At 40.3% G+C, this 24,706-nt stretch overlaps 2 protein-coding genes across 4 annotated transcripts in view; one reads left to right on the top strand and one right to left on the bottom strand.

Moving 5' to 3' along the window:
* Positions 1-11,108, top strand: part of inpp5f (inositol polyphosphate-5-phosphatase F) — a 19,369-nt gene extending 8,261 nt beyond the window's left edge. For 2 of the 3 annotated variants that reach the window (XM_069658142.1, XM_069658141.1), the window contains exons 7-20: positions 20-218; positions 457-636; positions 1,912-1,979; positions 2,471-2,595; positions 2,709-2,786; positions 2,954-3,074; positions 4,113-4,241; positions 4,577-4,694; positions 4,794-4,992; positions 5,262-5,333; positions 5,422-5,495; positions 5,676-5,804; positions 5,909-5,996; positions 6,151-11,108. In XM_069658142.1, the coding sequence (XP_069514243.1) occupies positions 20-218; positions 457-636; positions 1,912-1,979; positions 2,471-2,595; positions 2,709-2,786; positions 2,954-3,074; positions 4,113-4,241; positions 4,577-4,694; positions 4,794-4,992; positions 5,262-5,333; positions 5,422-5,495; positions 5,676-5,804; positions 5,909-5,996; positions 6,151-7,297 (2,727 nt within the window). In that variant the 3' untranslated portion in view covers positions 7,298-11,108. The remainder of the gene's footprint in view (positions 1-19; positions 219-456; positions 637-1,911; positions 1,980-2,470; positions 2,596-2,708; positions 2,787-2,953; positions 3,075-4,112; positions 4,242-4,576; positions 4,695-4,793; positions 4,993-5,261; positions 5,334-5,421; positions 5,496-5,675; positions 5,805-5,908; positions 5,997-6,150) is intronic. The other variant, XM_069658143.1, reaches the window with a different exon arrangement.
* On the bottom strand, positions 9,946-24,706 carry mcmbp (minichromosome maintenance complex binding protein). The gene is made up of 16 exons (XM_069658144.1): positions 24,512-24,706; positions 23,460-23,551; positions 23,193-23,333; positions 23,024-23,065; positions 22,851-22,940; positions 22,590-22,713; positions 15,946-16,091; positions 15,649-15,746; positions 15,397-15,569; positions 13,466-13,589; positions 12,634-12,751; positions 12,361-12,526; positions 12,089-12,222; positions 10,807-10,974; positions 10,637-10,725; positions 9,946-10,446 (listed from the first exon to the last, which is right to left on the bottom strand). Exons 1-16 carry the CDS (start codon positions 24,570-24,572, stop codon positions 10,320-10,322), a joined length of 1,893 nt encoding a protein of 630 aa, XP_069514245.1. The 5' UTR covers positions 24,573-24,706; the 3' UTR covers positions 9,946-10,319.

Below are 24,706 nucleotides of genomic sequence, written 5' to 3'. Positions count from 1 at the left end.
TTGAACTTTTATCCTCCAGGTGCCAGATGTGGACTTCTGGGTGATGCCAATCATCCAGGGCTTTGTACAAGTAGAGGAACTGGTGGTGAACTACAACGAGACATCCGATGAGGAGCGAAGCAGCCCTGAGTCCCCCCCACAGGAGGTCACCTGTGTTGATGACATCCATCCCCGCTTCACTGTGGCGCTGATCTCCAGACGTAGCCGCCACCGAGCAGGTAGTACTACAGTTTCTTTCAGCTTGTTCTAGAGAAAAGTTATGCCTGAACTCTGATTTTGCCCTTATATATGTGTTATGTTTTTTAATTGTGGGACAGATTTTTGTCCAAAATCCAAATAGGGATTTTTTTGCCAATGGGTAACTGGGTAGACAATCTAGTTTTTATTCTAGCTGAGTGAATGGTGACCTGGTTTGTAAATAATCCTGATAGTGTTTTCTGTCTTTCTTGTCCAAAGGGATGCGGTACAAACGCAGAGGAGTGGATACTGATGGCAATGTGGCTAACTATGTGGAAACAGAGCAGTTGATCCATGTGCACAGCCACACTCTGTCCTTTGTACAGACACGTGGCTCTGTGCCTGTCTTCTGGAGCCAGGCAGGCTACCGCTACAATCCCAGGCCACGCTTAGAGAAAGGTCAGTAGAATGACATGATTTTGCAAACAGTGTTGCACATACGGTTTCTCAAAGGCTTTGTATGAGTGCAGTTTTTTTTTTATAGTTCCATTTTAAAAATCATCCAGTACAGTAGGGGCCGCACGATAAAGTGTTTATCAATCGCAATTTCGATGTGTGCATGTGCAATAGTCACATGGCAGGACGTGCGATTGTGAGGCAAATTAATTACAACACATTGTTGGAAAAAAAGTTGAAGCTTTATAATCAAATGTTTTAGAGTTGAAGTTATATAATCAAAAGTTTTATAATGATATGTTTTAGTTGAAACTTTATAATCAAAGGTTTTAGAGTTGAAGTTATATAACCATAAGATTTATAAATTAAATGTTTTAATGCCTTAAAGTTAACTTTCCTATAGTCTAAGGCCTTAAAGTCAAAGTTGTACAGTCAAATGTCTTAAAGTTAAAGTTTTACAGTCAAGTTTTTTATAGTTGAGGTTTAACAGTCAAATGTTTTATAGTTAAGGTTTTATATTCTAATGTTTTATAATAAATTGTTATAATCTAAAGTGTTAAAACTCTAAAATAGAATCCTAAGCTGAGAAACTCGCTGGGCTCAGTATAAAAGCCAGGTGCAGGGTTGGCAGCTGGCCAAGAAAAACAGGTGTCCCCCCCAGCCCCTCCCTTTTCTGTTGTACAGTGCATGAGCGCGCCTAATTGGCCGGAGTGAGGAAGAGTCCTGCAGAAAAGTCGGAAATGGGTCAGGCAAAACTGAGAGGAAACCAACTGAGGGAAGAGAGCCAGAGCGAGGGGGGGGGCTCTAACAGGTGTTGGGGCAAGCTGAAGCCCAGCGAGGGAGGGGCTTAGAGTATATAAGACCCGAGCGGCTGACCCGTGGGCAGTCTCATCCGGATGGACTCGGGTTTGTTTCGTTGTATTTATAAGGGAATAAACTCTTTCTGCATCAGATTCTGCCAGTCTCTAGTGTTTGCTTGTCTGAGTTTTTGAAGACTTTGATTATATTTTTAAGAGTTTTTTAACCAAGTTCATTTCCAAAAGTTACTGTCACCGCCGGTCACTCTGATTAAACAGGCATTTGCACACAGTTAGAAACATAGATACCGCATTGGCATTGGCAACGCATAAATTCTAGATTTGATATGGGGAGATTGCGCTATGCTCAATTGGATAATTTCTTTTGTAGGAAATAAAAAGCTTGCAAACAAGATCTATTGATGTTTTTAGCCAATTCAGTTATATTGAAACTTGTTTGCATATTTTTCTAATGTTTCAGGAGAGAAGGAGACCATGTCGTACTTTGCTGCTCATTTTGAAGAACAGCTTGAACTCTACAAGACACAGGTGGTTTTGGTTTTCACAGTGTATGCTCTGGTATTTGCTGCACTTGTATGTATCAGTCTTGTGTTTATCAAAACTGTGATCAACTGTGGCTGAATTTAGTTTGTAAGTTGTGACCAAGGTTATGGCAGTGAACTACCATGTGTTTCATGTGCTACCAAAACATAACCCTGAGAGCACCTTGAACATAAACGTGACAGTTAGAGGTCAGTGTCACAGAAGGGTTGCTGTTCAGGGTTCACAGAGAAAGATGATCCTGGGATGCAGCATTCTTGGTATACAAGACTTTAAAACCTTAACTATTGACCTTTCAAAGATTGCAAACTTTAACTTAGTCAAGCTTTTCCATTTGCCTGGACATGCTGTAAAAATGGCCAATCAAGTTCTCCCTCCTTTTACATTTAGCATTTTGCTGTGTTTTCACAGAAAAGGCTTAAAGGGACTAAATGTTGTACACAATTCTAAAAGACAGCCCTCTTTATGCTCTTCTTTAGGTCATCATTAACTTAGTGGATCAAAGTGGACGGGAGAAGCTAATTGGTGACGCATATCTGAAGCAAGTCCTGCGTTACAACAACCCAAACCTGACATATGTTTCATTTGACTTCCATGAGCACTGGTAAGACACAAGCAATCCTCAGCAGTAACTTGTTTATTAATGTAGTCTTTACAGTCTATATTATACTACAATGCAGTTACCTTCCCTATTTACTTCTTATACCTGTTTCTCAGCCGAGGTATGAAGTTTGAAAATGTGCAAATACTGACAGATGCCATCTCTGATATCATTACTGACATGAAGTGGGCCTGGTAAGTGTCTATTTCAGTATTTTCTCATTTTCACACAATGCTGGTGACATTTATTTTTATTATGTTCATTGATGCAAGATTGGTTTTGTTTTGTTGTAGTTGGCTGTGGTGCATTTTTTTAATCCTGCTTATTTCTGAGTAAAAGACTGTAATCCTTCTTCTGTCAGGGTGGATCAGGCTGGAGTCATCTGTAAGCAGGAAGGTATCTTCAGAGTCAATTGCATGGACTGTCTTGACAGGACCAACGTGGTCCAGGCTGCTATTGCTCGGGTGGTTATGGAACAACAGGTGAGATCTGTTCATGTTCAACCCAGGAAAAGAAATGTATGTAAATTTCTCACGACAGAAAATGTTTGTTATTATGTAGATCTGCTTTGCCCTGTATTATATTGTTGCTCCCTGGAACCCAGCAAGTATGTAAGGAATTGAAATAATCAAATTGTTAATCAGGGAATATACACATTTAATGTTAAAGGTAGGTGTACCAAACTATAACAAATATAGTACATTGCCATTCTGCCAATAACATTGATCATATAAAATTGAAAGAAAGAGAACACTTTTGTATTTTGTGAACACAGTCGAGTAATGCATTTTACAACCAAATTGCACTGGTAAGTGAGACATATCCTGGGACTGCTTAGGTATCTCATGCAATAAACTAAGTCACAGCTGGATAGGGGTTTGTTTAAGGAGCAATAATCCTGGATTTACACAGGACACTGTTTATCATTTATGTCCATCCATCTAAACATTCATGCTTTCAAGTTGTCTTAAAATACTGTGGAATGGAAGGAAGCCTATTTCACTACGAAAAGGCATTGCCCAGGGATTTGAGCAAAGCTCTCCTCACAAATGACTCCGCCTTAGGTGTGCTGTTAATTGTTTAGCTTACATGTGAACAACCTTGACTTAAATGTATGTACATTATATATGTTATTTATGTGCATGCTAAAACAATAGAGCAGCTGGCACGTAAGGTGAAAAGCATAATCTGTACAGTGAAACTGAACTTTGGCAACTTTATATTCATTAGGAATCAACAGATGCTGCTAGGTTGTACTTGCACTCTAGGATTTATTAAACCTGTAATAGAAAAAAAGTGGACAGTTTCAAAAAGAAACACTTAAATGATTGGACAAAAAGCAAAGTAGCATTAATAATGTCATATGATAAAGTACACTTTAAACATCTTGCAATTGCCAATGCAAGTGTAAACTGAGCAGTGAAGTGAATATAAATTGACCTTTCCCACTGGTGAAAGATAAATTGTAAGAACGGTTTTGCTGAATTACTAGGGACAAAATTGTTTCTTTCTTTATGCAGTTGAAGAAACTGGGCGTGATGCCTCCAGAGCAGCCTCTGCCTCTCAAGTGCTACAGAATTTATCAGATCATGTGGGCCAACAATGGTGACACTATCAGCAGACAGTACGCAGGCACGGCAGCACTCAAGGTAAGATGATTTTCTTTGCATTTCATAAACAAACAGCAATAAAGTGTGCTATCTTCTTTAGACCCAGTTGTATGGGGTATAGTTTAGATTTAAGCTTCTCCAACAGCAGGACTCATTCATTTATATCGTTTTTCAGTCGTTTGTCCCGAATTTCCCCCTGGGGATTAAAGTATTTCTGATTCTGATTCTGAGTATAATAAACACATTAGGAAGGCAAATATAGACCAAGTCTTTTGAACTTTAAAATTGACTTAAATCACAGAGGGTTACAATACAGAGGTAACTCAAAAGATATACACTATTTAACAGACACTGAAAACAGACATCTTTTTTAGGGAGATTTTACCAGGACAGGGGAGAGGAAACTGGCTGGTGTGATGAAGGACGGTGTTAACTCAGCCAACCGCTACTACCTGAACCGCTTTAGGGATGCCTACAGACAAGCTGTCATTGGTATGTAAAGTGACATATATTATATCAGTATATGTGTATTTATACAAAAGCTGTCTCTTAGGTATGTGACTTTTCTTAATTGCCCCTCTTGCCTTGCAGACCTAATGATGGGCCTACCAGTCACGGAGGACCTCTACTCCATCTTTAGTAAGGAGAAGGAACATGAAGAGAAAGTGAAAGAGAGCCAGAGGGGAGCACAGGAGCAGGTCAGCCTCCTGCTGCAAACCTACATGCAGCTTTTGCTGCCTGATGACGAGAAATTTCATGGAGGTTGGGCCCTTATCAATTGTGACATGAGGTTAGTGTCTAGCTGCCATATCTTTTCATTATTTGTGTGGTTGAATGCATCTGTGCATGTAGTTATTTTTTTTTTAGTATTAAGAGACAAAGCAAATTTTGTTGTAAAACATGCAATGACAATAAAGACATTATATTCTATTGTTATTTACAGAATACCATCAGGCATATAGATGATGAACTTCTATTCTATTCATACTATATTCTCAGTAGATTTTGAAATCCTCAACCTTTCATCCCCAATTCTCATCATCTCCTATATTCCAATAGCCACGTTGATGCATCAAATAAAGATGTAGATGTGCTGCTCCTTCTTTCTGACAAAGCATATTACATTGCTTAGTAAGTGTGACTTCAAACTTTCCAAAAAAAATTATTTGTTAAATTGTTATTATACATTCACTTATATTTGAATTTCTATTTCTTGTAGCTACGATGAAGAAGCAGACAAAGTCAACCAATATCAGCGCCTCAATTTAGAGGGTTTGGAAAAGATCGAAATTGGTAAAAAGTTCAAACTCGAAGGAAGTGAGGGTACTTGTACACTCACTGAGTGACCCAGCACTTCCAAAAGTGTGGTTATCAGTTCCTCAGTAACCTTTTGGCAATATCTCTGCTGATTGTGACTCATGCAGGGACAGCAAATCTCTGAAAATTTAAGTTATAAGTTGTTTCCTCTTGCAGGTCCAGAGCCCACACTGTTTGGGAAGCCAAAGTACTGCTGTATGCGTTTGCATTACAGGAGTGAAGAGACAAGTGAATACTTTCACACGCTGAGAGCAGCAACACGAAATCCTGAGGATGATGGAAAGGGTAGAATTACATTCTTTCTATTCTCTATATGGAAGGAAAAGTAAACTTTTTAGATCATAAACTATGCTTGTACTGGTTGAGACTTGTATTGTGATACTTTTCAGACACATTACAATGCATAGCTGAGATGCTTCACATTACGAAACAGGCCACAGGGTTGGACTTGCTTGTGGTTGAGAAGAAGCTTGAGAGGTGAGTTCTTTTGTCATCTTATAGATATTAAGTGTGTATCTCTTATTTTCACATATTTAAATGTAATGAAGATTAAAGTTAGCAGCCTTTGCTATTTTAACCATTGACAAGAGCTGTTGGTTGCATACTGACAGTGTTAGTATCTGTGTTCCAGGCGACAGTGTAAACCTCACGAGGATATAATGGCCATCCAGAACAAACCTGCAGACCAAGGTAGCTCTGGTCTGGCACAGGGTAAAAGTTTCCTCCTCAACAAATTCTCCTCTCTCAATCAGAAAGTGAAACAAACGAAGACGAATGTAAACATTGGCCCGTTTAAGCCCCTTGGGAGGTTGGGCAACTTCTCTAAGCCTGATGTAAAAGTCAATTTCCTTAAGCCAACTATGCACGTTAACCTGTGGAAGTCCGACAGCAGCTTGGAGACATCAGAAAACAACCCTGAAACAGGATGCCTGAAAGATATTGGTGATGAGAACTCTGAAATCTCAGATGACTCTGACTCCTATATTTCTGATCCAGAGCACCCATGTTCTAGTTCTTTAGAAAACATGGACTATGTGCTGCCCAGTTGTGGTATTGTAGCATCAAACCCAAGACTGGGCAGTCGCTCCCAGTCTATTGGTAGCGTTGAGCTTAATATACCTTCCATGATACGGGTCACTGGGTGTGACGGAAAGCAGGAAAGCCCCTTTCAAGCTAGTTTTGACAAGTCCCCAGGAGCTGCCTCTGTGGCTGAAGAAGCCATTCTAATTGACTTTGGTACTCCCATTGATGCTTATTGCCACCAGTTTGTCCAGGATGCACAGACCAAACCTGTTGAGGTGTTTGGAGAGGAACCACCATCTGCTCTTCCCCCACTCAACCTTGTGTTACCTGTGCAGAATAAGACCCCTGCAGACTTAGACAAGCAGCTGAGCTCTGAGCGTGAGGAACCCCAGCTTCCCAGGCCATCCCAGCTCGACGTTGATTTCACTACTTCCAGTTCAAACCTCCTCACCGTTCAGAAGCCCAGCTCTGCGGCCTCAGGAGGTTCTGAGAGAAGTCTGGGTACTCAGGTGGAGGGTAGCCTGGGCCCCTCACCTGCTGACAGCAATGGCAGTAGAGTTGTGTCCCCATTTGCCAAGATCAAGAGCTCAATGGTCCAGGTAGCCAGCCTCACCCAGGCCGGACTTACCCAAGGCATTAACTTTGCTGTGGCAAAGGTACAGAAGAGCCCAGAGCCAGATACTGTTAACGAAGCTCAAGAGAGCGAGCTGAAGGCAATGTTTACACAGTGCCAGACAAGGATCATTCAGATCTAGTGCTTTCTTTGTAGCATCAAGTTGTAGTCGTATATCATGAAAGCATTTCACACATTTCCAGAAAAATGAAGTCAAGGTGAAAAAAATTGGCTGTTGGCGTTCACACATGCAGCCCACCCAGACAATGATGGGAAATTTTCCAAAGTGCAGTGCATATGTGTGAAATTGGCTATGTAGAAACTTTCTGTATGGTAGCAGTAGCAGAAGCTTGCACATAGCATCACGACTTAGCCAACAAATGCTTAAAATCTTAAAATTACCCTTCAATTAAACGTGTCCTTGTAGATGACGACTCTTGTACAATACTTAGGAATATATATTTTAGGTTAACATGAGGGCACAAAACTATGGATTTCTTTTTTTTTTTTTTTACAAAGAAAGTTGAGTTCATATCCCTTTTGCCATGCAACGCGTCACACTGATTAATAACTGTCAGGTGTTCTCTTCAATGGTTTAATAATTCTGTGGTTCAATAAATATCCCTGTATCCCTTTGGAAATTGCAATAACGGTGATACTTTGAATTTTCTGGTGTAAATGTGTCAGAGTATAAGAAGTAGAATTGATAAATCTCAAAGTATTAGGGGAATGTTTTATAATTCTGCCACTTAGAACCTTTGAGTAAAATGAGGTTACGCACATCCTTATCCTAAATCACACCAGAAATACAAATACATAGTACTAATGATTAAGACGTGAGAAGAAATAAAAGGTATTTAAGAAGTTTTAAACTCTTGTGCCTCCACAGTGGTATGCAGAGTATTTTTGTGACACTTTTTTTGTCTGAATAGATGTTTTACCCTCAGCACTTGCAAGTGAGGTTCATGGTAACAACTGACTGTGACAAGGCAAAGAAAAATTAGCTGCATGTTGAAAAAACAACTTTAATCATGTACTGTATGTCATCCTGTATGTGCAGGTCACTTATTGGAGTTTGTGATATAGACTTTGTAATAAGCTTCAATTGATATCAGTTTTTGTGGAGAAATCTTACCAAATATCTGTTGTGATTCCAAAACGATGATTCCGTTGTAACTATTACCCATTCCATAGCTGTTAGAAACTAGCCAGACCACATACATAGTTATCCTCTGTTATATCAATTCTGCCAAGTGTAACTTAGAAGATACACGGTTATAGAAGTTACTACACAAGAAATTAGTAAGAGTATTCTGGTTGTTAATATGTACAATGAGTGTCGTATGTTTATCTGTTCCCTGAGTCCAGACTTCTATTAAGCTTTTTGCATTGATGGTAGGGTGGCAGCTTAATATGTTTTAAGGTACGTGCATTATAGTTTGAAAAGACCAGCTAGCATTATCATTGCTATCCACAAATTACCAGAAAATTACTGGTTGGAGTTGCTTTTGATAGATATATGTATTGAAACAATTATTACTTACCTAATAGAGTTTTTTAATGTCCCAGCCAGTGATGTACATTGTGATTGCATGTTTGAAAAAGAGGAGAGTAGCATATAGTAGGTATATATGCAATTGCACCAAATTATGAGGAATACCGAGGCTTTATGCACTCTCAAAATGGAAAACATATTGCCTTAACAGGGAATTTGAGTTTGATTATGTATATAAGGTATTTCTGGCAAAATCTACCATTTTTAAGTCCATTCAAATAGGTTACATTTGGTATACTGTATGATGTTCAGTTAAATATATGTAATCAAGCTTTATCTTGGGATATTTCATGTACTGTCATTTACATTCTCTATATTTATTCTCAATGAATCAACAATTTTATTAGATATATAGAGTACTTCATTAATCCCTGCAGGGAAATGTAAATGTAAATGTTATGTTCATATTATGTTATGTCTGATGCTGATGTGTGTATGTGTTATACCACATTTCTGAGATTGCGTGTTAGAGCATCCAGCATTCATTCCACTGCTCTTTATGCTGATGTCAGTGTATGACTAATATTCATGTGGTTTGCTTCGAGTTGAAAGATCCCAAGATAAATCCTTACTCATTTCATATATTGTTTAGAATTTTCCATTTACTGCATTCAGCTTGCTCACCAGCACGTGTGATACTTCATGTTTTAAGTATATTTTAATTGTCATTTTCTTAAGCAAGACTGCAGGCTGCTTTGTGGATGCTACATTATATAGTTATTAAACCAGCTGATGGTGTGTGTGGGGATATCTGTAATGCAATGCAATGAAGAGGGTGAAAGGTGTTTTTTTCTTAACTTCCTCTGGGATTGCTAACACAATAGAACGGTAATCCTCAATATTCATGATTGAGACCTCAATGCTGGTGAGTAGTTGTATCTGGTTTTATATGCAAATGCGTACAGCCTTATTTTATCTCATATTTGGCAGTTGAGATTACTTTACTATTTTTAAGTGCTTTTGAAACCATCCCTTTGTTTGTGTGGTTGTACTCCCCTCCCATCAGGGCTCCAGACCATAAAAAATCTGCAATTAATTCTCTCCATTTTAGCATTTTCAAGCATAGCATTCCATTTCAGTATCAATGGTTATATATTTTCCTCCTACTTACCAACTCACTGTTGTCATCATTTTACAGTGTACTGAGGTATTTATTGTATCAAAGTATTCTATTTATTATAATCTCCGGGTGTGTTACTTGGTAACAAAGTGCACTGTACACTTTATTGCTTTTGCTTAGGAAGATATTTTATTTGAATAAAAAGTATGAGTAAAGAAATGTTGCTTGAAGTTTATTGTCAAATGCAAACAGTTAGATTTTTTAATCTCCAGCTGAATGTATTTTGGCTCAAGATTAAAAGAAATATAACAGGAAGTAATGAATCCTACAGCAGTCTGTGAAACTAATGAGATAATTGCTATTTAATTAAGATACTTTCAAACTACAGTCTTGTTTGCCTATTTAAGTGAAAGCACTTAACTGAGTTTCCTTCAACGAAAAAGTTTAGTTAAACAGAACTATTTTTGCATATGAAAAACATCTTTATTATAAACCTTTGTTGTATCAAGCAGAAAAACCAAAAGCCATCTCATTTGTCTCTGTGTTTGATCACTGCTCGTTGCCGTTGACACACTTTTGCTGCTCCATTCGGCTTCTTCGCAGCATCTCGATGTGTTTGACTCTCTGCCAGCTGTCTCTGGAAAGAGAGGTTTGTCCAAGGCTGAGAGACAGCAACCTGCCAGGAGAGTCAGTCAGTCACATCTGAGCAAAATAAAATCTTTGCTATTCTTTGCGCATCTAGCATTTTCATTGTTGGTCATAATGACCAATTCTTGTGTTTACTTAGCTTATTTAAAACTTTGCCCTTTGAAGAGAGGATATTAAAGAAAAAATATGTGGTGCCTTAAATACACACAATAGCCCACCTTGCAACAACAAGCATCCTGTGGAGGTCCTCAGCAGATATGCTCTGGGGGTCATCCTTCCTCATGTCTACAAAGTCATCCTCAACTGACTGTGTGCACCAGAAAAGGACAAGTATTTAAAAGACACTCTAGTTCACATTTTGTAAAAAAATGATGACAGTATGCCGTACCTTTGAAACATCATCAGAGATACTGTAATCTAGCAGCCGAGCCACACTCAGGTAGATTCTGAACTTGTTCAGCTGTGACGAAACATGCAGAGGCATGTGGATGCTGCTTATATACTCCTCCATGTGAGATTGGTTGACCTGAGACTGTAGGTGTATCTGACAGTCTGACTGGAATAACAGAAAAAGAAATATTGTCACTGTGCTGGAGAATAACTGTCAAAAGAAATGTGTAGACAGAGTAATGATTCAAATTTCATCTCATTGCAATAAATAAAAGACTTTTCTCTGGACCTTTTTCATTAAATCCAGACCAGTACGAGTGTGTTTCCTTTAGCTTCCTTTATCAGTTTATGGCTATTCAAGTTACAAATAAGTCCCAGAAGAACTCCTGTAGTTTTACCATGAGGCTGTAAGTCATCTCTCTTCTCTGTATGGAGCACTCTATAAGCCTAGAGAAGGTAACTTGAAGCTTCTTGTGCTAGGTCTCTCAAACAACCTATCAGGGCTGTCACAGAATAAACATTTTGGTTGTATGTGAAGGCATGAAGAAGTAATGAAGCAACAGAGAATTAGCTTACCCTGTAACCTTGACTATATTCCTAGCCAGGAACTTACTCTGGTCAGAAAGAATTCTACAACATTGTTGTTACTGTTGTACCCAGGGTGCAGTGAATAACAATCTTCTAAACCAGCCAGTTCCTAGTTTGGCATTATCCCAAAAGATTCACAGCACACTAGACAGGAGCGAAGCTTAGATGAGCCGATAATAAAGCTACTGATCGACTGGAGCCTCCAGCTGCTCATCAGGAAATAAGTGTTCACTGTAAACATAGTCACGAATCCTGACTTCTAACCAACCCTGAGAGTTGTTTACAGCATGCTGCCGTTCACTACAGGAGAAATAGATGACAGAGCCTGATGCCTCTCCCAGGATTGTTCCTGTGGCACATAGTTGCAGCCATGGCAACCCAGTAGACCAACACACAGGAATAGCACAGGAAAAATTCCTTGGGCTGTTCGCATCAGTGCTAGACCTGAACTATAGCCGCATAATGAAGGTAGTGCTGTGGCCAACCAATTGCAGCCGAGATGACAACGTGACATCAGCTGGAAACCACATCCAGCAGCAGGCATGGCACCGTCCCATGAGGGGCCGTAAGAAAACATAACCTCTCCCTGGCTATGCCGGGGAGGGTGGGTTGAGGTTGTTTGGGGCCAATGGCATGTAGATAGGATATGTTTTAGCCTTGCAGCTGCGCGACTTATCCCTCTTTGTCCTCACCGGCAGCAGTGAGCGACTCTCTGATGTGATGAGCACGTTAATATTGCAGGGGAATTCCATCTGGTGGTAGTTAAAGTCATATTCAACCTTCTGCCACGAGATCAGGTTACCCAGGGCTGTGATGTTACGCACACCTACACAACAAACACACAGAATATGAAACCAAGGAAGTGTTAGCTCAGTCAAATCACAAAAACAGTGGCTACATGCTGCAGGGAGGGAACTTAGAAACCTTGGATGACACTGAGAGAACAAACTCCTAATAGACTCACCTGTTGTGTCCAGTTGTCCCTGCTCCAGCTGGGTTTCGTCCAGGAAGAGGACAGTGCTTTCGGCCAGCTGTAGGACTCCACTCAGTAGCCGGTTGCCCACATAATCCTTCTTTGGCACCAGACACATCTGGTTCATATTCTGGAGGCTCATGCCCAGATAGTATGACTGCAGCGATTAAAAAAACAAAAAAACGTGTCTTCCATTTCAATTAAAAATAAGCAAATGAATAAAACACAGCACTACTGGCAGCTGCTTGTTACAACTTTACTCACAGAAGGCACAAGCTGCTGGATGATCTGGTAGAAGCGTTCAGTATATGAGGCAACTATTGGACAGCCACTGAGGTTCAAGGTGAACTTGCCCAATGGAAGAACATCCCGTCTGGTGTACCTTCAAAAAACATGAACCACATTGTGATAGAAAAAAAGCTCAGTTGGCATGATGCCACATAAAAAACAGTGCTTGCCCACTTCACGCAAAAAAACATATCTTAACTTGAGTCTGCCCTGCTTCACTTGTCAGTTGTGGGTGTAAATGGAGGACTCATCAATCCAATGAGTTATACACAATGGTGTTTATTAATCAACAGTATAAACTGGTTTTGTAAGAAATAATTATGACATAATGGCGGGGGGTGCTGTTAAAAAGTGGATACTGTTTGAGAGGTCAATTCTGGATTAAACAGCAGCTGGATGTCCAGCAGCTTTGTAGTTCAAACAAACGAGAATGAAATATGAAAAATAATTTTAAAACTAAGTTATTCGCAGAAAAAAAAAAAGAATTTATGTGACCATATTATTAACTACAGTACAATTATCATCAGTCTGGCTCTCCTGGTTCCACACACAGCTGAGTCAGTATGTTGCGGCAGCTAGATTTGCTGTCATGATGTGACCAGAGTGGAGTTTGAGGTTGTTTTTTTTTTTCTTTCCTCGCTCTCTTGTCACACCACAGGCATGGTCAAAGCTGCCCAGTATGCCAGCAGGCTTTAAGCAGCAAATCACCTGCTTGCCATACACATTAAAAGGAAGTGATTTTTTTCACCTATCAGTTCACATGAAGTAGGCAAGCACCTTTAAACATTACACACTGAACTTCACATACACGTTAGAAATGAGATGCAAAATGAGGTACTCAGCAGCCAGAGCATCTCCCAGAAGAACGTGAGTTAAGTATGTGTGCAGCTCCGCCCTGACAGAGGCCATCTCGCTCAAGGTCGAAGATAAAACTAAAGATGAAGGACAAAGAGTTAAAACAAGTCCCTATAGGCATGTACTCTAAAAAGCTCTACCACTGAAAACAATGGCTACATTATTTTACAAGACAGATGAACTTGGATGTAATCGCCCTTTTTTCTGATTCACCCACACATTAATTTGCAAAAATTGCAATTTAACCAATATTTGCTCAAACACTTCCTCTCGCAGTTCTAAAAGTGACATTTGCAACACATTTCAAAATAAAGTAAACCTGACATCAGAAACAAGTTTTGCAAGTAGGATGAATTGTGGCTCGACTCATTGACATTTGGTAAAATTGCAGTGCATGTCTGTAAAGGTTCTCAGTCATCCAGGTCATAGTAATTCTAAGCTTAATCCAAAAGGCAACTGGACTTGGTTAAAGTTCATGAAGATGTTTCACATCTCATCCGAAAGGCTTCTTTAGTTCTATATTGACTGGTGGACAGAGCTAGAAATGTAAGCCTCTGTAGGTCATTAGAAAATGCACTGAGGAATGCAGGGACCAGTACATCGTGGGAAACAAAACGACCCCTTCACAAACGCATGTCCCTGCATAGGAGAGCCAGCTCCTCAGGTCAGGACTCAGCTGTCTATCTACATCTAAAGGACAAAGGACAGTCCTTTGAAAACAGCAAGGTTCACATCCTGGCCAGAGAAGACCGCTGGTTTGAAAGAGGTGTCAAGGAAGCCATCTATGTTAAGCTGGAAAAACCATCCCTTAACAGAGGGGGTGGCCGAAGAAACCACCTATCAACCACTTACAATGCAGTGTTGAATTCTCTGCCCAAACAGCTGAGATCACACTCGCACTCAAGATCATGTGAGCCAGTGTTTCCGCTAGGATTTTTTTCAGCAGTGAATTAATTGATCGTAAATACTTGCATATGTCAATGATTTCTGTGAGAAGCACATCCCATGTAGACTTCCACACTCTAATTGTTCTCTTTTCTTCACTGTATTAAGTTTTAATTCACAATCTACTTTAATCTGATCACTTTGCTTTGCATCAGTCCCCCAACACACCTGCACCTCTGCTCTCTGCACAGCTGCTGGCCTCTTTCTGTCTGTCTCTCTGTCTGCTGTGTTGACTGCCTTCATCAGCAGTATGTTCAATTAAGTTACAATTTATAATATATAATTCTTATTTTCTCTCGCAATTCAAAACAGCACGTGATTTGCGTGTGCACGAGGGACGTAGCAATCAAAACAATCGATCGATCGTTACCAAATGACATTGGTGAACAACTATTTATTTGGAGTGGACATCTCCGTCGTTTAATTGCAATTTCAGGACACGTTATAGAAATCCGAAGCAGCTGCGGCAAAAAAAATGTATGTAGCGGAAACACTGTGAGCCTAACTAGCCATCAAAACCAGAGGGTACAAACAACTCTCAGTAATACTGGGTCAACAGCTCAAGCTAACGACTCACTGTTGATTACCCATCTATTAGCGTACTAATGACCTACAGAGGCTTATATTTCTACCTCCGTGCACCAGTCAGTTAAGAACTGAAGAAGCCTTTCGGATGAGACGTGAAACATCTTCAAGAACTCTAACCAAGTCCAGTTGCCTTTTGGATTAAGCTTAGAACAGTGCAGTGCAGTTAAACAAACTACCCTACATATTACCCAACATTGCCATTGGTCAGAGTCTGGACTAAACCATTTATATATATATTTATAAATATATAAATATATATATATTACATATATTAAAAACTGAGGATGAAACATTCATGATAACTTTATTTGCTTAACAATCTGCATCTATACTGTACTATTTTGTCCGTACAGGAACTGTTGTCCTCCAAGTTGGCCAAGGGCAGCAGGGGGTTGTTGTTTGGCAGACGCTTGGCATAGAGCATGTGGAGGCGAGGAACGAGCGAGGCCGGCGGGTTGTGCACTTTATGTTCCTCTGCTGTCTCCATGCACTCTGCAGGGTCCAGGAGGCATGAGGAGGTGTCTCTGTGCGGACACAATAAGAATGCGTAACAAACAGCCATATCACCACAAGAAGGAAATTCAACTAAATTAAGTCTCTTACTTCTGGTTGGCAAGAGAACTGAGAGCTGGGTTTACAGAGAGGATCCCGTAGATCTCCATCGTGTCATTCAGTTTGTAACTATCCCAGTCCTCGTAAACCTGCCAACATCACACATCTTTTGAGTTTCTGTCTAACACTTGGGAAGTCTGCTGGTAATTGGTAGCATCATCACTGAATTCCCATCATAGAACAAATGTTTGACTTTGGCTAAATTATTCACCAATTATTGTGTTAAGGGTCCAGGTTAATAAAAATGAAGGTATAAAAGGTGTCTCAACCCACAGAGACATAACACACTTTAACTAGGCAGGATGGGCCTTTCTCTCCTGGTAGGGGGAAATTGAGGTCCAGATGGGAGGCAGACGCCTTTTGGCTGGAAGGCGCTTCTGTCTCCTGCCGCTTAAAGTCTCCACTTCTGTGCTGTTCTGTAGGACTTTGAGGACCTGCAGTGAGAGAAAGAATAAGTCCGCATTTACTCGTCCCTCCAGGAAGTTGCCATGTTGCGTTCCCACAAATTCACCCAATGCTGCAAGTTTTCCTCAACCTTACAGTTTTGGCCAACCGCTGCAACTTTTGAGCAAATTTGACCAATCACCCTATTTCCTTGCTTGTGTGAAGTCATTTATGTCACCAAACTAACTTCTTGGATATTCATACTATTAATCCCTGAGATTGCAATATTTTATGAACATCGAAGGACATCTTTTACCGTTTCTTTAATATCTTTGGAACGCTGCATGCAAGAGAGGTACTTTTTTTGCTGTGAAACAGACAGCTCCACCATTCTAACAAGGGTTCGGATGTGATCAACTCTCTTTCATGAGCTACCAAATAAGGCCTCCAACTATAGTGTCTATAAGGAAACTCTATACAGTGGCTCCGTCATAATAAATCCAATACTCGTGTCTTATTTATTCGCTTCAGTGTTGAAAACAGTTCGCCGTTTACTTCCTGATGCCTCGTGTTGTGTCTAATGACCAATCAGAGACTGTGTTCCTAACTTTCCACCAACTAGACTCTTTTACTGATGTTTGTGTCTGCACTGATTTCAAATAGTCATTGTACACTGAGACAAAAATCCCTGTGCCTCATTAATTGTTTTATACTGCCGCAGAGTAACGAGTAGAACAACGAAAGGTGTAGATTCTTTTTTGCACCTATGGATAGCATTGAATGTACATATGCAATGCGAAATAGCCCTTGACCTTAGTATTATTCAGTTTTTACACATTTTATTTGGCAATTGGAAATTGACCAAAAGTGATGTCACGAGACAAACAGCTCGCTCGGTCAATAGATGGCTTTATTAGAGCATTTGTTGCTCACACATGATGTGTTATGTGTTAAACAGAAAAGAAAAAGCCTCAAAACACGCAACTTTTTAAAAAAGGTCTCGTGAAATCAGGCAGTTTTGATTTCACCACAGAAAAGCTATCAGTGACTTATTTATAGAGAAACTCCCATTGTATGTCTCTATGCCCATTTTTAATTGCCATGCACTGGCTTGTGGTCATATCACACGGTCTTCATTCCCAGATTTAGTTCATGTTATATGATCAAAGCTTACATCATTTCGTCTAACACCTACCCCCCGCCAGCAGTTTCAAGCATTAAAAATAACTATATAGAAATAATCAATGGAGACACTTCATCTGCAGAGGATGATTATAAGGTATGATTAAAAACATCCAATCTGCTACTTAATGGTGGTAGTATCAAATTGTCGTGGAAAACTATATGCTTTGAAAGAATTTTACAATTGATGTTATAGGGAGCTTTACAATTACCTGCAATCACACTCAATTACAGCTGTAATACAAACACTTCAGTGATAATGGGGTATCAAATGGTTGAAGAAAAATGATTTTCCAAAAATCAACTTGAAATTTATAAATGATGTTATAGAGAGCTTTACATTTTTCTGCAATCACACTCCATTACAATAGCACTACAAATACTTCCATGATTAACAGAGAATTTATTTTAGGAGCATATTTTTGTCAAAAGGGCGATATGTAAGATTTTACATATATTCATCAATCAAATATCAATCTTTATTGCCAATGTGTGAAGGGATAGTAGAGGAACTGATAAATTTAGACCTTCCCCAACTTCCTCCATTGCCTCTAACAGCCTGTGGGCTGATTTTTATGTAAAGCACTCGGGGCGGTTTTGTCCGCGAAACAAGAGGATGTGACGTGCAACACGAGACAATGCAAGCTGTGAAATAGAGATGGCAGCTCTCGTTCACTTCAGTGACCCGGATCTTCGGATCTCGTTCAGCTGAAAGATTCGTTCATTACATTCGTTCACCAGGTCGTTCAGTGACATTTCCGGTTTACCCGTAACTCTCTCACTCTCACTCGTTCATGATGATACGGCTCCCTTTGCATTACTGGTCTTCTTGTTCAATCATCACAATATAACAGTTACTTGGCCCAACTATATTAAAAAGAAAATATTTAAAAATAAACATGTGTTATCTCATCTTGCTGTTGTGTCACTTTATTTTTGAGCTGTTGCAATACCGTTTCTAGAATTGTACTTTACTTTATTTCTTTATTTCAGACACGAGTCCATATCTGTACAAAACACAATACATAAAATGAAAGACGAAGACTACAACTTCATTGTGCTTTACACAAAGTCGGTTTGCTAAAAGCAGTTATATATTATATAGTTATATATTAACGTCGAACTTCCATTACAAAACATGATGACCTTCTATTAATAAACGTAATTGTGTTTGTGTTCATCAGTGCTGTAAACATATGTGAACTGCTGATGTGTGCAAGATATACCCCGCCGCCTTAGTTGGTCGTGGTCGAGGATCTGAATGTCTGACCTGTTGGGACTCATTTCGTTCGTTCACGACCGAGAGATGACCCGGTCATTCGCCCCTCCTCGGCGCTCAAACTGTATTTGCTAGTGTGAAGGTTCTCAGTAATCCAGGTCATTGTAATTTTAATATGCTTCTAATATGAGAAAAGCATCCCTTAACAGAGGCAATGGACTAGACACCACCGATCTCCCAATTACAATGCAGTGTTAAATCATCTGCCTAAACAGGTGAGATCACACTCAGGATCATGTGATCAATAATATATATAATAATAGAATAGAATAACAATGACTGATCTTGATTTGTTGCCACAATAAGGTCGCGTTCTGTCTTTATTTTTCCGCACACAATTACTGTACAAAATAAAGTATATTTAATCAGTCTCCCCCAACACTGCTGTATGAAAAAAAATGTATGAACGATACCAAAACAATTGTGTTTTTTCCCATTTTTTTAACCAATTAATATCTAATACCTTTGTGTTATATACAGCGCTCCTTTAAAAGGCTCAGTCAGACGCAGTTCTGTTGTCACTCCTCCCTCACTCTCACTCGTTCATGAACGATGACGGCTCCCGTTGCATTCACTGGTCTACTTGGCCCAACTTGCCCATTACAAAAATTAAAGTTTAGTTTGTGTTCATCTGTCAGTGGTTTACACATCTGTGAATTGACTTTGTATGCACAGATGCACCTAATCGGGTCGCTTCGTTCACGAAGACCATTCTCATTCAGTGAACGAGAGCGAGAGCGAGAGAGAGACAGAGAGACAGAGAGAGAGAGAGAGAGAGAGAGAGAGAGAGAGAGAGAGAGAGAGAGAGAGAGAGAGAGAGAGAGAGAGACATTCGGTCAAGCGATACGTTCAGTCGTTCTCTTAACCAATGATAGTCATTTGATACATTTGATTTGATACTAACAGCCCTCCTCTGAAAGGCAATTGGCTCGTGCTAACATCAATCAGTCTGGTTTTCTAAAAGAAGAAGGGAGGCACTGGGGAGCCGCGAGCTGAGAGGGAGAGAGCACCTGCACAGAGGGAGGGAGGGAGCGGGTCATCGCGGACTGAAGTGATGACGTGATATAAAAGTTTGATCATAAAGCCTGATCATCTACAGCTCTGTGTAAAATATATGTAGTGCACAGCAGACTGCAGTCTCTGTTGACAGACAGACAGACAGATCTGAACACAGGTCCACGTTATTAAACGTCTGTGTTGTCGCCGCGCTGCGTTATAAACTATGATGTACTGATCGCAGGTTACAGCTCCTGCTCGTGTCATTCCAGCATGTGGAGAGACGTTCTTTATTTTGTACAGTAATTGTGTGCGGAAAATAAAGACAGAACGCGACCTTATTGTGGCAACAAATCCAGATCAGTCATTGTTATTCTATTCTATTATTATATATATTATTGATCACATGATCCTGAGTGTGATCTCACCTGTATAGGCAGATGATTTAACACTGCATTGTAATTGGGAGATCGGTGGTGTCTAGTAATAATAATAATAATAATAATAATAATAATAATACATTTTATTTATAAGCGCCTTTCAGGACACTCAAGGTCGCTGTACAAAAAACATAAACAAGAGTAAAAACACCAACAAGAGTAAAACAAACCAGATAAAATACATTAGGAGTGGGTGAGGGACAGTGCTTAGAGTTGGGGAGAGTAGGTGAGGCCGAACAGATGAGTTTTGAGATTAGATTTAAAGATGGGGAGGGTGGTGCAGTTTCGGAGGTCAGGTGGTAGAGAATTCCAGAGCTGGGGAGCAGAGCGGCTGAAAGCTCTGGCCCCCATGGTGCTGAGGCGGGCAGGGGGTACGGTGAGGTGGATGGAGGAGGAAGACCGGAGGGTGCGGGATGGAGTGGCAATGTGCAGGAGGTCGGAGAGGTAGGGAGGGGCGAGGTTGTGAATAGATTTGAAAGTATACAGAAGGATTTTGTAGGTGATCCGTTGGTTGATTGGGAGCCAGTGGAGTTGCTGTAGGATGGGGGTGATGTGGTGGGAAGAAGGTGTTCTGGTGATGATCCGGGCGGCAGAGTTCTGGACAAGCTGAAGTTTATGGAGGGCTTTCTGGGGGAGGCCGAAGAGAAGGGAGTTGCAGTAAACGAGGCGGGAGGTGACGAGGCTGTGGACAAGAATGGCAGAGGTGTGGGGAGTGAGGGAGGGGCGGAGACGGTTGATATTGCGTAAGTGGAAGTAAGCGGACCGGGTGACGTTATTGATGTGTGATTGGAAGGATAGAGTACCGTCGAGGATGACACCCAGACTCTTAACCTGAGGGGAGGGGGAAACAGAGGTGCTGTCTATGGAGAGTGAGAAACTGTCAACTTTAGATAGGGTGGATTTGGTGCCGATGAGAAGGATTTCGGTTTTATTCCTGTTTAATTTTAGAAAGTTTGAGGTGAACCAGGATTTTATTTCAGAAAGGCAGGAGGAGAGGGAAGGGGGTGGGAGTGTGGAATTCTGTTTGCAGGAGAGGAAGAGCTGGGTGTCATCCGCGAAGCAGTGGAAATGGATGTTAAATTTGCGGAGGATATGGCCAAGGGGGAGGAGGTAAGTGATGAAGAGGAGTGGCCCCAGGACAGAGCCCTGGGGCACACCTGTAGGGCACACCTGTAGTGACTGGGGAGGGGACGGATGTGAAGGACTTGAGCTGAATGAACTGGGTGCGGCCTGTGAGGTAGGAGCGGAACCAGTGAAGGGGGGTGTGAGTGATGCCGATCACTAGTCCATTGCCTCTGTTAAGGGACGCTTTTCTCATATTAGAAGCATATTAAAATTACAATGACCTGGATTACTGAGAACCTTCACACTAGCAAATACAGTTTGAGCGCCGAGGAGGGGCGAATGACCGGGTCATCTCTTGGTCGTGAACGAACGAAATGAGTCCCAACAGGTCAGACATTCAGATCCTCGACCACGACCAACTAAGGCGGCGGGGTATATCTTGCACACATCAGCAGTTCACATATGTTTACAGCACTGATGAACACAAACACAATTTTGTGTTGTTATATTGTGATGATTGAACAAGTAGACCAGTAATGCAATGGGAGCCGTATCGTTCAGGAACGAATGAGAGTGAGTGAGTTACGGGTAAACCGAAAATGTCACTGAACGACCTGGTGAACGAATGTAATGAACGAATCTTTCAGCGGACCAGACTGAAGTGAACGAGAGCTGCCATCTCTATACGAAGCACAATGCCGGAGTCATCCAGTGTATTTATTTTAGAGCCAGTTGGCTAACCTTAGCATGCTCGCTAACTCGCTTACTACTACCAAAATACTATCTGAGTGAGTATGTCAGTTATCTAGCTTGACACATAACTTCGCCAACTAACATAAAGACGATGTTGATTTTGTAAATTATGTAGCAGAACAAAGCAAATGAGTATAACTACCGATTGTTTTCTATTAACCAATATCATTGCATTACCTGCCAAGGCTAAAGTTAGCCAGCCAGCGGTAAGCTAACAAGCTACTGTTAGCTTGTCTGCTATTGCAGATGATTTGCCAGTTAGGCAACGTAGCAAAACACCGTTGAGTAGATAACATCAGCTAACTCGCGCAGACTCCCGGGAGCTGATCTGGCTGGTAATTGAGTAATTTGCCGTTTGGTTACAAAGCACAATGCCATGCACTGTAGTTATGTTAGAGCTAGTTAGCCAAGTTAGTTGCTACCTTAGCATGCTCGCTAACGCTATGACAACCAAAATACAAAATACAGTGTGTATGTCAGTGTTGTCAGTCTAGCTTGACAAATAACTTCGCAACCTTTGTTGAACCTTTGTTCAATCATTTCATAATGTACCAGCCTGTCTTTCCACCTTCCCAACCTACTCTGCCGGTGCAGTTATTGCTCATGAGAAATCTAAAGCTAGCAAGCTTGTCACACAAGACAATAAAGAAATGTAGTTGGATACAGTTGGTCATATTCATTTTTTGGGGGGAAATGGCTTAGACATTTTTTAGTTGAATACATTCAAAATCTTGCTTAGTATTGCTGGAGTCAAAGATGAAAAAACTTTGAATCCAGCAACAAAGGTTAATAATAGTAAAACACTGAGTAGACAGCTTCATTTTCACACATACCACTAAATGGCTCCTTCTGCTTCAGCGTGTTTATGTTGTCGTCTTCCTCGTAGCTACGTTTCTGTCTTGTCGGTGCATAAGAGGTTGAAGGAACCACTGTCACTTGGCTAAAGCCTGCATAGCTGTGCAACAATTAAGGACAACTGTGGAACAGTATTAAAAAAATGCATGTAAAGAAAGTTAAATGCAGCAAAGAGTACATAAAAAATCTGGTTTGAAAATAATCTATTTTTGCAGACAATGTTGACAAAATAAGGATATTTCTTTCACCCAGGGATTTTCTCCAGGTATTGGCACACAGTAGAAAGTCTGTCTCTCTGCAGTCACAGTGTTTCTAGAGTTGAAATCCACCTTGAGATAAACACATGTTATTGTTAGCAAAGCTGAACTTAGGCATTTATGGATTTCAACTGATTTGGCAGAGGCTGACTTACCCCACATTCTGTCACATCTTTATACTTCCCACATCGCAACACCTGGGTATAATCGGATAGCAAATATGATGATAATTTGAAAGCAACACATCAAATACAAAAGCATGCACTGGATACATGAAAGGGCTATACTTATGCAAAAACTTGTACAGGATAAGGAAGCGCTTACTTTAGCCTTTGTGGATGGATCAACGGTTTCATACATTCCCATGTAGAACTCTGGATCGAACATGTCTTGGATTAAGCAACGAAACCTCACCAGGCTGTTGGGCTTCAGGTAGTGTAGAGGCACGTCATTCAAAGATGGGACCTACACCAAAATTAGGTCGTCATTTACAAGTATGTGTGCTTAAGCAGGCCATGACACTTAAGTTTACAGGCCTCTTTTGCATCTATGTTGAATTTAAATTCTGGAAGGATACAAGAGCTGCATTACCCAGGTATGAGCATTGTTCTTTTTTAGATGGTCTTTAAAGAAATCAACTGCTTTCGCCTCCCATCCAGAGTTTGGAATATTATGGGAAGTAGCTTAAAAAACAAAAAAAAGCATGATGTTATTTATCATTTAAAACAGAAATACATATGGCATTGCAACATCGGAAAACACGAGCTTCTAGAATAATAGGGATAACATTATTTAAAAAACTATACGTTTCATTTAGCTAGGAAAAAATAGATAAAATGGTCAAGTAATTAAAAATGTGTTAACTGTGAGGATATGAACAGACAATCGTTATTGTCCTACATATCTCTATGTCTGTTTTTTGTCTATTAAATAATTTGTCAGATAAGCAGTGGAATTAAACGATAATACTATAATGAAGAAATAAATTATACTTTTCATCATAAACTTTTAATCAGTATCACCAGACTCAAAATACATTTAAGCGTGACTTTTTGTCATGAGTAGAACTTTTTAGAGTATATCGGTGCATCCTACTTCAAAAATAAATGCTTGTTCTGTGTGATGAAAACGTGTTACTTGTCATAATAATCTAGCGTTACCATGAATGCTCGATACCACGTCTTCTCACTGCAGGACAAAAGAAGCTGGACTGAGAATTTACCACATCTTGAAAATAATAAATTCTACAAAATTTCAAACCCTTTGCAATTGTGTAAAGTTCACACATGCTACTGCTATCTATATTCGAACAAATTATGTGCATTCAGAGAGGTAATGCTCATATTAAACGATTTAAGAACACTGATGGGCCACTGACCACACCATGTCGTGGCTTGTCAGCACACTGGTCTTCATATCAAACTGCAAACCCAAGCTTCTTGCATTAACTGTAGGTGAAACTGGTGTCAGTACAGGTTCCCAAAAAAGCGTTGGCATTTATGACCCGAAAAATCTTTATCTTCGTGATGGATACGTGAAGCTGCGTGAATTGAGCGTGGTAGTTAGCACAAGTAGCCATAGAGCTAACCAGCTAGGTTTACGTCTAAACTTTAGCTGTCAAGGAGTTCCGGTGTGTCCCTTACCAAACATTCCTTCAATGACTGCGAGAGGGTTGTTAATCCAGTTGTGTGTGGAAGGCATCATAAGCCAGTAACAAACGTCCGAAATCTATAAAATATGCCAAAGTAAATTTCTGTGAAAAACACTATCTTGCTAACTTTCGTACATACAGAATCGAAGAGGCCAGGGCGGGAAATTCGCGTCACCAGTCAAAGGAG

Source organism: Semicossyphus pulcher, unplaced genomic scaffold (assembly GCF_022749685.1).
Source record: "Semicossyphus pulcher isolate SPU_LCO1_2020_fin unplaced genomic scaffold, fSemPul1.0.p SCAF_12, whole genome shotgun sequence".
NCBI classification, from domain to species: domain Eukaryota; kingdom Metazoa; phylum Chordata; class Actinopteri; order Labriformes; family Labridae; genus Semicossyphus; species Semicossyphus pulcher.
This window is presented reverse-complemented; position numbering and strand designations above follow the sequence as displayed.

Bases quoted from the DNA above. Each gene is read 5' to 3' on its own strand.
- mcmbp (XM_069658144.1), bottom strand. From the start codon at position 24,572: ATGATGCCTTCCACACACAACTGGATTAACAACCCTCTCGCAGTCATT. The intron at 12,223-12,360 runs GTGAGTCTATTA...TTTGTTGTGTAG, and splicing joins GGGACAACTGGACACAACAG to GTGTGCGTAACATCACAGCC. The intron at 10,975-12,088 runs GTGAGGACAAAG...CTGTTATTCCAG, and splicing joins AGAGTCGCTCACTGCTGCCG to TCAGACTGTCAGATACACCT.